The 12092-nt window shown below is 49.8% G+C and overlaps 2 protein-coding genes across 2 annotated transcripts in view; one reads left to right on the top strand and one right to left on the bottom strand.

Annotated features, from left to right (window-relative positions):
• The window catches only part of ESR2 (estrogen receptor 2), a 66828-nt gene extending 64622 nt beyond the window's left edge, over nucleotides 1-2206 (top strand). Inside the window, exon 8 of the mRNA XM_008063319.1 lies at nucleotides 1717-2206. Coding sequence (XP_008061510.1) covers nucleotides 1717-1756 — 40 coding nt within the window. The 3' untranslated portion in view covers nucleotides 1757-2206. The remainder of the gene's footprint in view (nucleotides 1-1716) is intronic.
• A 1119-nt stretch (nucleotides 2207-3325) lies between these two features.
• SYNE2 (spectrin repeat containing nuclear envelope protein 2) overlaps nucleotides 3326-12092 on the bottom strand; it is a 317000-nt gene continuing 308233 nt past the window's right edge. Inside the window, exons 108-114 of the mRNA XM_008063321.2 lie at nucleotides 11530-11732; nucleotides 10069-10269; nucleotides 8454-8582; nucleotides 6707-6898; nucleotides 5801-5887; nucleotides 4650-4696; nucleotides 3326-4427 (exon numbers count right to left, since the gene is read on the bottom strand). Of these exons, the coding sequence (XP_008061512.1) occupies nucleotides 4220-4427; nucleotides 4650-4696; nucleotides 5801-5887; nucleotides 6707-6898; nucleotides 8454-8582; nucleotides 10069-10269; nucleotides 11530-11732 (1067 nt within the window). The 3' untranslated portion in view covers nucleotides 3326-4219. The remainder of the gene's footprint in view (nucleotides 4428-4649; nucleotides 4697-5800; nucleotides 5888-6706; nucleotides 6899-8453; nucleotides 8583-10068; nucleotides 10270-11529; nucleotides 11733-12092) is intronic.

Below are 12092 nucleotides of genomic sequence, written 5' to 3'. Positions count from 1 at the left end.
TCAGCCTCCTAAAGCATTGGGATTACAGGCATGCCCAGTCCAGAAAAGTATTTTTAAACTGCAGAATCCATTCATCAAATGCATCCTGACATGTTCGGCTGCCATGGTTTAGGTGGGGACTCCTTGTGATGCCCCTTCCCAAATGTTCAAAGACCGCCCCCCCTGCAGACCACTAGCAGCTGACAAATCTCTGTTGTGGAAGTTCAACCCCATCTTTTATATAATACATGTTTAAGTTAAAGCCCATGGGGGCAAGTCACCTATTAGAGTCATAAAACAACTCATGGCAAAGCTTAGACTGGAACTCAGGTCTGCTGCTTGCCTGGCCACCAGCACCCTCCTGTTCTTGGACTTGCTTCTGTGAGTGTCTGCCTCGTGGGCTGTCTCAGGAGAATGGAGGGATGGTTAAGGCAGGGCTGCCTCTGCTGTACCTGTAGATCCTACTTCTCGGTGTAGGTGAGAACCTTTAGCAGGACAGCAGCAATGACAGGTGAAAAAATCAGATGCATCCTGCTATTACTCCCATCCTCCCATCCCAGGATCTAGCTTGCGGGTACTATCATCCCCTCCCTTCTGTCACTGCTTTCCCCAAACGCGTGAAAGTGGAATGTGTTCCTTGGAAACTGACCCTTGTAAAACTAGCGTCCTTTGGGCACTGATGCTTCCCCGTGGAGTGTGATGTACTGCAGCGTGAAGACACATGCCACTTACGAAGCCACTGAACTCGCTGGCACATTGGCTCCCAGGCAGCTCCGAGATGTGCGTGACCTCTGCAGTCTGTGATCTTCTTGTCTGCTTCTTGTTGCTTTGGAGTTAAGGGTTTTCCCTTTTTTTGAATTCCAAGGATCCTGTTCACTTTTGGGGCAGCCACCAGGAGTTGGTGGTGGGTTTTCCCTGTGGAAAGGGTGAGGGTTTGGCAATGCCAGCCTGGAACAGCTCCTACGAACTGTACAATCGACGTTGCTGTGTTTGTTTTTTGGTGTTGGGATTCCGAGTGCCTTGACTGCTAGTCTGATGACTTTATTACTCAGTGGTCCTGTGCACCCCAGAGCCTACTGGCTATATACACTGTCACTTATTTAGACCAATGCCCTGTACCGCTCCACCAGCTTGTTGGCTCCACTTACCAGCTATAAATGGGGGTGGGCCCTTTTGGAAATGAATGTCCACCCGTGTGTGAAAGCAGATTGAGACCTGTTTTCCTTGTTTCCAGGTAGTGCTTCTCCTTGATGTGTCCCTTTAATGTCTTTGGAACTGTTGCAGAGAGAAGTTTAATGTGACATAAATTAAATAAAGTTTTTTTCATAATTTTGGTTTTAAAAACGTGTTTGTTATAAGAACCTACCGTCATTATGCGAAGTTGTCAGTGTCTACGTTCTGTGCTGAATGCTACTCTATTTTGGACTTTCAGAGTCCTTTGAGAATTTGATGAAAACCATGGACATGCATTCCTGAGAACAGGCACATGAACACAGAGGCGTGCATGCAATTTCAGGAGAAGGAAGAACCTTTGCTTTCACCTCCAGCTTCTTACATAGGAGCAATTTAATCTTTAGTCAGCTAATCTCACACGTGTGATTTATGGCCGCAGGCCTGTGTATACAAGTAAAATGCAACCCACAAAATATTGAAGTCCTGGTATGCAGTGGATCAATTATTTGGAAAGATTTTCTGTAATTATCCCCTCTGAGTCAATTAATATTATACCTTTTACAGATGGGGAGAAGAGCATTCATTAATTCTGAAGTTATCTTAGTGCTAAAAGTCATTTGAAAGTTTCCCTTGCAAGAGGGGAGGGAAAGATGCAAACATTTGCAGAGAATGCAAAACACAGATGACCTCCCAGCCAGTGTTTTGGGAATACTTTGGGCCTTGAGTAGAAGGAAGGCCGCAGTGGCCTCCCTAGAGAGGGAGGTAAAACCAGCTTAAAGGCCTTTATTATCCTGAGGAAGGACTGAGAATTGATAATACATAACTAGGCCTTGAAATGCAGGCAACACTTTCCTTTCACTGCAACTTTGACTTGCCCCAGGGTCTCTCCTTAGAGCAGAGAAGGCCTCTAAAACACTCAGCCCCTTTTGGAATAGAAGATGGAGATTCTACCTTTTTGCCTCAGGCTACGATGGGGCAGGGCCCCTAAAACCAACTCAGTGGCTTCAAGAAAACGTCTGGGTAACACTTTCACTTAGACTTTCCTCTGGGATCACTATGCTCCATGAAAAACAGATGAATGATTTTAAGGAGTTGAAATACTCTGGAGGTGCATGGTAAAAATCACCTTCCTTTCCACATTAGTCCAATGATTTGATCACTTTAGCACTGAAGGTCAAGTGAAGACAGGTTTGCTTCCAGTGCTCCCTCTTCATGAAGCTGCTCCTCACCTGCACAGGCCTGTAATGTCTGACCCAGTGAGGGAGGCTGGGCATCCTCTACTGATGTACTCCATTGGCTTCCCCTGAGGTATGTGCTTTGCAGAGAAGTGGGGGAAGTCACCGTTAAGTCAGTGGTGCCCTCAGGTGCCAAGAGATGCCGGTTAGGAACTGGGTTCAGTACCCTTTTTTTTTTTTGAGACAGGGTTGCATTCTGTTGTGCTGGTTGGTGTGCAGTGGCAGTGATCATAGCTCACTGCAGCCTTAAACTCCTGGTGCTCAAGCAATCCTCCTGCCTCAGCCTCACCAGTAGCTGGGACTATAGGCACGTACCACCACGCCCGGCTAGCTTTTAAATTTTTTTTTGTAGAGAAGGGTGGGGCCTTGCTATGTTACCCAGGCTGGTTTCAAACTCTTGGTCTCAAGCATTCCTCCTATCTTGGCCTCCCACAGTGCTGGGATTGCAGGCGTGAGCCACCTTGCCTGGCCAGGTTCAATTAACTTCTGATTACGAAAGGAGAAAGGCTGATGTTTATCCTCTTTGTTTAGGTGGGAAGTAGCGGTTGGGGCTGGAATTGTAAGGAAAGCAGGTGGCTTTACCTGTAACATGTTAGACATCTGATTACCTGTTAATTTGCTCTGGAGAGGACTGGAATAGGAAAGAAAAGGATGCAGTGGTCCCTTCGCGTCCACCTTCCACGCCATGCTGCCCGCATAGTCCCCCCGCCGCACCTGAGGGCCCCACTCAGCGATTTACACACACACAGGGGCTCCTCTCCAGACAGGCTGTGGGTTTCTAGATCTCATAAGTAAGCCTGTACAAATTAAATACGGACAGGATACAACAGTTTAGGGTCAAAAGCTCCTCCCCAAATATTTTAAGCATCATTTTTGTTCTTTGGAAGACTAAGCTTTCCATTGAATCGCTTTATGATATAAATCCAGCACAACACAAGTCTGGCTAATTTTGTTTTTTAATGAGAAACATCTGAGTTGTACATATCACAGCTTCAAGTTTCTATACCAACACCCCCCACCCCTGCGCAACAGTGAGACAAAATCTGAAGCGTCACTTTAGATGTGAAAAGTCTTAGAAAATTAACTTACAAAAACATCCCTATCAAGTCTATAGTTTGGCATTTACTGAACATTAGTCAAAAGCTCCGGCTAAAATCTGACTTTAAGAAAAAAAAAAGAAAGTTTACATTTTTCATACAGATTCGGCATTGTTAAAAAATATGCACAAATAACCACATCCATGCAATAGAATTTCTTTAAAAATTTAAAGCGATATCAAAGAGCAGACGCAGGTACTGAACAGAACATTTTGGTTTACAACCTGTAGCTCAAAATTGCTGACTGGAGCAAAACTGGCTCTAAACCTTTTAAATAACTATCGCTCCAGTCAATCAGCTAAGGGTGCAAGGGGGTTCTGAGCCATTTTCAGGGTGGCATCTGCTTGCCTGTTTCTACGTATAGGTCATGTGACAAACATCACTGCTCGTGGACATGTTACCTACATTATAATAACGCTGTTGACAGATAAATCCGAATTCACAAAGTGCTTGGCTCTTCAGGAAACTGCCAACTCCAGAGACCCCAGACCAACCAACCAGCTTTGCCAGGGTGCCAGGGCCAGTGCTGCATGGACTCCGTGCCCCAGGCAGGCGGGGCGGGGGGGAACGTCCTTTGAAAGCCATCCAGGGCCCCGAGCATCCACCCAGGATGGACCTGGCAGGAGGCACCTGCAGCAGGTCCCTGGACCTCGCCACTGCTGAGAGTCACGCACAGGTGGGTCTGGAGCCACAGGCCGGACTATCAGGCTGGTGGCGCGGCGGCCGGCCAGCCCTCTATGTGGGGGGCGGCCCGTTGGTGTACCTCAGCATGGGGTAGAAGGACCGGGCGAAGTTGTTGGCCTGAGTGCAGCTGTAGTCGTCTTCGGAGGACGGCAGCAGGCAGGCCAGGAGCAGCAGCAGCAGCAGGAGCAGCTGCAGGGGCAGCGCCGCCCGGATCACCCGGGAGAGGAAGGAGCGTCGGGGCCGCGCAGTGCCGAGCGCCCTGCCGAGAGAGGAGGGCAGCTGAGGGGAGGTGCCGGGGCAGAACCCATCGCGTCACCTGCCCTCTGCTTCCGGAAGAGAGGACCTGAGGTTAAAGGGGGGTTCGGTTTCATTCCCAAAGAAAACCAGAGTTTTGCAAGGGCCTCGGCAGTGACGTTGGCAAGACTGGGGCGTGGGGGAGTGGAGCGGGGAACTCGCTGCCGTGACTGTGAAGCCCTGTTACCTGCTCTCTGCCTCCTTCCCGCCTTCTGTGGTTCTCTCTGTCTGGACCTGCCGGATAGAAAAATCCAATTAGGAAGTCGAAGAGTTTAATCCTGCCAACGAAAAGACATCCTTCCTTAAAGAAAAGACATCCTTCCTTAAACTGTATATATACCTCCCTCAGGTCGTCTTCCTGTCAAACTCCTGAGACATTTGAGATTAGGAGGAAAGAAATAAGTGGATTTGGTAAAATACTGAGTGTTTTGCAGTTGTTTGTTGATCTTTTTTTTCTGAGTCGGAGTCTCACTCCATTGCCCAGGCTGGAGGGCAGTGGCACACTCACGGCCACCCCAGTGCTGACTTGCTGGACTGTCAGGTGATCCTTCTGCCACAGCCTTCCAAGTAGCTGGAACTACAGGCACATGCTACCACACCTGGCTAATTTTTGATTTATTATAGAGACGAGGTCTTGCCAAGTTGCCCAGGCTGGTCTTGAACCCACAGGCTCAGGCAATCCACTCGCCTTGGCCTCCTGAAGCGCTGGGATTACAGGCTGAGCCACCGAGCCCAGCCTGTTGATCATTTTTAATGGTGAAATCAGGAGACCCCTTCAACAATGCTACAAGGGCTCCCATCTTTTATAATCTACTACAATCCCAAAGAAGACTAATCGACCAGAAGAGGACCTTTGAACCAGATCTTTATAAAGTACATTTAAATAAAATAAATCTTTGGGGCCGGGCGTGGTGTAATCCCAGCACTTTGGGAGACTGAGGTGGGAGGATCACTTGAGCCCAGGAATTTGAGACCAGACTGGGCAACATAGCAAGATCCCAACTCAACAAAAAGTAAAAAATTAGCCAGGCATGGTGGTGTGCACCTGTAGTCCTAGTTACTCGGGAGGCTGAGGTGAGAGGGGTGTTTGAGCCCTGGAGTTTGAGGTGCGGTGAGTGATGACCACACTGCTGCACTCCAGCATGGGTGACAGAGCAAGACCCTGTCTCAAAAAACAAACAACACCCTTTGGACTAAGTCTCTCCATTTAGCAGTGGGTTAAAGCAGGCCTGTGCTGTCATGAAGTGTCTAATGCGGCCTTGGAGTCTTAAGTTCCCGCCATCTCCATAACTTTTAAAAGTAACCAGTGAAGTTCTCCCAGAAGGAGGGGGCTCTCACCTTTGCTCGGGGAGCAGGCACGGATGCTGCGGGAGGCTGGTCCCCCGCATCTACCTCGTCAAAGCCGGGCAGGGGTGGGTCTGGGTTCTGAAATTCAGACCCCAAAGTTTCAGTCCAGGGAGATGGAAGGTTCTGAATAGTCTCAGGAGCACAGAAACGGGCTTCACGCAGATTCGTGGTGCGGCCCACCCCTCCCCCAGCTGAACCCCTCCTTCTATTGCTCTCACTACCCACTTTCCCCGAGTTTTTCAGATAAAAGGGAATGTAAACAATGCCAGGCCAACCATTTGTACTCAAAGGCATAGCACAGAGCGGGAAGACTGAGTTTAGCAGCAGCAAGGGGGCCACAGGAGCAGCTTCAGTCGATGGTGAGCCGACCACAGGTCAGTGAGGCAACCATGTGGTCATCAAGACAGTCTAGTCTCGGCTGCTGAGGAAAAAACAGAGTCCAGAACGGAGGACACAGACCTGCCCTGTCTGGCGAGGCCACAGTCTGGCTATCCCATTTATTTTGAGTTGGATCACGTTTCAAAGGGAAGACAGTAGACCAATGACAGAGTGGTCACAGAGGGTGATCAAGCAGCCAAGAGGACTTGAAGTTGTTCACGTAAGCCAGTGAAGGCTTGGGCGTGTCTGACATGAAGACAAGTCAGGAGCAGAGGGACTGGATATAGCCCGGCCATGTGAACATGGAGGCGCTGCTGTTATGGCCCTCTTACGAATGACAAAGCAGATTCAAAGAGCCTATGTAGCTCCCTAGGTCCACACAGCTAGAAAGGGGCACAGCATGAGACCCCACGGGGACCGCCCGTCCCTTGCTTATGTCCTCCCTGCCACAGCAAGGCTGTAACACTGCCATCCGGTTTGCATCTAATACGACATCTTGACGGCCCCAAGTGGACTCACCTGGCTTCCCTGCAAGGATATTAAATCTTGGGACACTTGATCCAGTAACTGCTTGAGTTTCTTCTTAATAACATGGACCTTCTCTTCAGCCTCGATGTAGTCTTCTCCATGCCCTTTGATAAGAAGGCTGTCGGAAATCTCTAGCAAGGAGTCTATTTGAGGTTGACGTTCTACCAGCTCCTTTTCGAGTTGCTGGGGAAAATAAAAAAAGTGTGCTAGGAAAGTTCTGGAATCAATGATGGTGGTGCTCAGCTCCAGAACCTTCTATGTCTCATATCTGCCGGTCTGAGTCCCCCAGCCTAGCACTGTTTAGGCCAAGTAAATTGTATCCTGCCTCTATTTTTCATTCCCTTTCACCATGAAGACAACTGTGATGCTGGAGAAATTAGGGGATAGACGTGAGAGGGCTGGTGTGGGAAGATGAGGCAGGAAGTCAAGGTTAAGTCCAAAGTCAACCAATCAAGAAACAGCAGCATAACCACACTACTTAATAGAAATGTGGACATTACCTGCCAGGCAAATCAGTTTTAATTGTTAAGGGTGGTTAGCTTGCTTGCAATATGGCTACTACATACATGTGGCTACTTACATTTTAATTAATTAAAATAAAACATTCAGGCCAGGTGCTGGAGCTCATGCCTGTAATTCCAGCACTTTGGGAGGCTGAGGTGGGAGGATTGCTTGAGCCCAGGAGTTCGAGACTAGCCTGGGCAATGTAGTGAAACCTCATCTCTACAAAAAAAAATTAAAAATTAGCTGGGCATGGTGGCATGTGCCTGTAGTCCCAGCTACTCGGGATGCTGAGGTGGAAGGATCCCCTGAGCCCAAGAGATTGTGACTGCCATGAGCCGTGAGCATTGTGATCATGCCAGGACACTCCAGCCTGGGAATAGAGATCCTGACTCAAAAAAAACCAACCAACCAATCAACCAAAAATCAGTGTCAGTTACAACAGCCACATTTCAGGTGCTGAACAGCCACGTAAGGTCAGTGGCTACCAAATTAATCAGGGCATTTCTATCCCTGCAGAAAATTCTCGAGGACATTACTACTCTAGAAGCGTGGGGCTTTGAAGATTTCAGCACAAAGATAGGCTTATTTTAAACAACAGCCAGCACTCTGATTAAATTTAAAATATTTAGATCACATACAAATTTATGGATCAAAACGCCACCGTGAGCACAAGGGAGAATATACAGATCTCATCTTGGTTTGTGACAAATGTAGACACGACTCCCTCCGAGAAGAGTTTTCTAGAGTGGGTGCTGAAAACCCACACAGCTCCTCATGGCACTAAAATGATGCCCGTTTTTCAGATGAGAACACTGAGGCCTAGGATTTTTATTGATTTGCCCAAAGTCACACAGTGATTAAGTGGTAGAGCAGGGTGACTGAGTACCATGTTTCCCCTGAAATGAATCAGGATTCACAAGGGAATAAAACACTTCCATTCAAATGGCCTTAAGTTTCTAATGATGTTGCAGACACCTAGGTCCCCAATTCCCGAGAGTCCCGACTTCTTGCCCTGGACTGTGGCCCTTCGGCCCTGCAGGTGGTTCTGCTTCAGAGCACAAGGGCCTCGGGAAACACCAATGGGAAGGAGGATCACAAGGGCTGAACTCATGCGTCACCCACAAACCACCGGCAGCGCTGTCCACAGAAACATCAGGTGAGGCCACCGGAGTGCTCCGACCCACTGGGGCTGACAGAGGCCGGGGCAGTCCAGAACCCCTAGGGAGGAACTTACCATGAGTTCCTTCTGACACTCCAGGACAGCTTGGGAGCCCACCTCCGGGTCAGCGACATGAGCCTTCTGCCTCCGCTCCTCAGCCCGCGCTAGCCACAGCAGCAGATTCTGACTCCGCTGGTGGAAGTCCTTAAAGAACAACACATGTCAGGGCGCTGACCTGTCTTGAGCTCTGGAAGCAGGCATGTTGCAAAGGCAGCTTGCCGCCTCTCACCCGCCAGTCATTTGCTCTTCTTGCCTTTCCCCGTGGATGAAAGGGCTGGATTTAACTCAAATGCCCGGGCCTCAAAACAAGGAAAAGGGAAGGCAGGGAAGGAGAGCACATGTGTGGGAGTCCCAGGAGGCACCAAGGGAAGACTGTCAACGGGAGGGTGGGCTTCAGGATGCCCAGCTGACTTTATGAGGGGGAATCGCCCAAAAACCTGGAATTTATTTATTAAAAAATTGTTTATTCTTACGTATTTACACTTCAGTCACCTTCAAAATACTCTCCATTTGACGCACTACATCTATAAAGAGGTTTTTCCCACTGCTCAAGACAGTTTTTGAATTGTCAACTTGGGTACCTTTTAGTGCTTCTGCCGTTTTTTTTGTTTCACCTCTTCCACATCGGCAATACGTTTCCCGTTGAGGACTTTTTTAATCCAGGGAAACAAAAGAAAAAAGTCGCTTGGGACAAGATTGGGTGAATAGGGAGGGTCGATCACAGGAGTCATGCTTGTTTTTGATCAAAAACTGCTGAACACTCACTGTGGTGCAGGCAGGTGCACTTGTAAATCACTCATCGTGAAATGGGCAAATGCGTTGAAGGAATCTCCCCCCCCAAATTCACTGGAGCCAAACACAGCCTCTCACAACAACGCCAGCTGATCCACGGATACCGATGGGCTCCTAGAACACTTCCCTAGCAGGGGAAGTCTGTACGACAAGGGGCCCACCTTTCAAAAGGTAATTCCTGTGTTTTGGGTCCCCCTCAGACACATGGAGACCACATGCACGCCTCAACAACTCTGCTGCACTCAGTGGTGGAGGGAGACGGCCCCACAGGACAGGCTGTGGTGGCCTGTGCTCCCCGAGATGGGTCAGAGCTAGTCAGCGACACAGACTGACAGGAGGCGGGCACTGGGCTAAGGTGATACATATCACTTCATTTACTCATACAAAGATCCCTGGGAGCTGGGCACTAAAATGATCCCCACTTTTCAGATGAGAACACCGAGGTCTAGGAGGTCCAGTGATGTGCCCAAGTCACACAGCTATTAAGTGATAGAGCAGTTCCCTGCTCCTCTGTTCCCAGGCCAGGTCTCTAAGTCACTCTGGCAAAGGGTCAGAGACAGGGGAGTCTGTGGAGCGGCACCTCTGGTCTGCAGGTTGCTTGCCGGAGTCCTTACTCCGGGTGTGGGCATGGGCGTGGGCAACAGAGCAGGAGGCCTGGGGCAGGCCTGGAGTCTCCTCCTAGGAGGGCAGGTGGGCCTCTTTCAAAGCAAACGGTAAAGCTCACGTATTTCCCGACACAGGCCACATTTGGCTGTGCCACAGCCACCCGATGATAAAAATATCTGCTGCTCCCACCACGTGGGCCTGGCCACGGCGGCTGGGTGCTGAGTCAGCGTACCTGGCACTGCATGAGCGACTGCCGTAGGCCCCCTCTCCAGCTGTCCACCGCGCCCTGGGCCACCTCCCAGTGCAGACTCAGCTGGCCAAGGCGGCTCTGCAGCTCTGTGGCTTCTATGTTCTCAGTTTGCAGAAATTCCTTGCTGTTTGCGTGGATGGAGGCCACTAACACCTTGTAGGTGCCAAAGGCTTTCAAAACCTCCTGCCACGGAGGGAAAGGATTGGGTTAGGCGCTCTGAAAATAGGGAGGGGGACTCAGCGTGACCCTCAGGAGGGAATGAATCTCCCACATGCTTTTCTAAGCTGCGGCCACAGAAGGGACGGCGACCTCGCCTGTGACTGGCTGGGTAGCGTCAGGTGAGACAGCTGCCATACAAGGTCAGTGAACTTAGCCAGCAGGGCCCAGGGCAGAGGCCTGCCTGCCGCCTGGTGGTCCAACTCAACCACAGGCATGAGGGGACCCCACTGACCTCTATAGCCCCTGCTCTGTGACTGGCTCAATGTTTCTGGACCAGATAAAAGGTCTTCCAGGTAGAGTACACGTGGTCATCCTGCATTTGCCCCTAGATAGCCCAGAAATGTTCTTCCCTGGGATGAATGGTTACCCCGATGTATTCATGCACAAAGTAAAGTAGAAGTACAAATACAGGCCAGGAGTGGTGGCTAAAGCCTGTAATCCCAGCACTCTGGGAAGCTGAGGCAGGAGGATCACTTGAGGCCAATAAATGAAGACTAGCCTGGGCAAAATAGTGAGACCTTGTCTCCATCAAAAAAAAAAAAAAAAATATATATATATATATATACATAAAATATATGTATATATTAATAATAATGTACAAATACAAAGTGCCTGGACACACCAAGCCCCCTGCCCTGGGCCTCAGGAGCTCAGGCTCATGCTCAGGGCACCCCCAAAGTGCAGGGCTCCAGCTGTCCCTCTGCTGCTCATTGAACCGCCCAGGGCTGATCACGTGGGTGCTGCATCCTCACTGCAGAAGGGAGTAGCCCAGTCAGGCCTTGGGATCATCAGTAGGTGAGAGACTCCTCCCCACCCCCAAGCCTTTCGAGGAAGGCTGCGCCGCTAGTCTTGCTAGTCTGGAACTGGTGCACCTGGTTTGGAAGAGTGACTTCCTGCTGCCTGACAGTGGCTTCTAGCAAACCTCTATAAAAGTCTAGAGGTGCCTCGGCCACCAGACCTTTCCTGCATTGGGGGCTGAGCCACTTCCCCTGTGGCCTGCTCTGGGCTTCAGGATCCTTTGTGGATAGTCTTCCACAGGAAGACAAAAATCTGCATCTGCATCCTTCCTTGTCAGTCACAGAAGTGAGAAGGAAGAGACTGACCCTTGCCACCTCCCACCTGCAAACCACACCCACACCCCCCAGCAGACCCGACAGTGGCTGGCGTAACTGTGCATTCACGTGCCCGTCCTGAAGTCTCCTCCTCGCCACGCCTCTAACTCACCCGCAGTCTCTTCACCCGCAGTCCCATCTCCTGGATGTCAGAGGGAGGCTCCGCTGCCTTGAACATTTCCACCTCTGCTTCTGTTTTTTTCAGCCAAGTGGTGATCTTGCTGATATCAGAGTTCAGCTGGTGCAAGTTCTGTTTAATTCTGAGTTTATCGTGAAGCCCTTGTGCTTGAACCAGCTCCCATCTGTCGAAGGCACCTGGAATAAAAAGCTGCCAATTAAAGACAGCAAACGTGCAAACAGATTTCTCTGCCTCCAGCTAATGAGGGGTCAGGGTAATAAAAGAACTGTAAGGGATGCGCCTTGCAGGAGGATCCGTGTTTGCAGGCCCTTGTTTCCTGGAATATAGAAGAGCATGTTTCTCTTGCTCTGATCTGAGGCTGGATTTAGGTGGGTGGGTGGAGGGCAGGACACTCATCATGTTCCCAAGACGTGTTGTGGTCTCCATTTTAGCATTTCAGCTCCTACAGAACTTTTTTAGTTTTCCCCTTTGGTTCGTGAATGAGCAGGTCAGTGCTATCAGCTTTACTTTAGATTTAGTTGAGTGATTACTTTCCT

This window comes from Carlito syrichta, unplaced genomic scaffold, assembly GCF_000164805.1.
Source record: "Carlito syrichta isolate Samal-C Ts95f unplaced genomic scaffold, Tarsius_syrichta-2.0.1 Scaffold306742, whole genome shotgun sequence".
Lineage (NCBI taxonomy): Eukaryota > Metazoa > Chordata > Mammalia > Primates > Tarsiidae > Carlito > Carlito syrichta.
The sequence above is the reverse complement of the archived record's forward strand: the minus strand, read 5'-3'. Positions and strand labels throughout refer to the sequence as shown.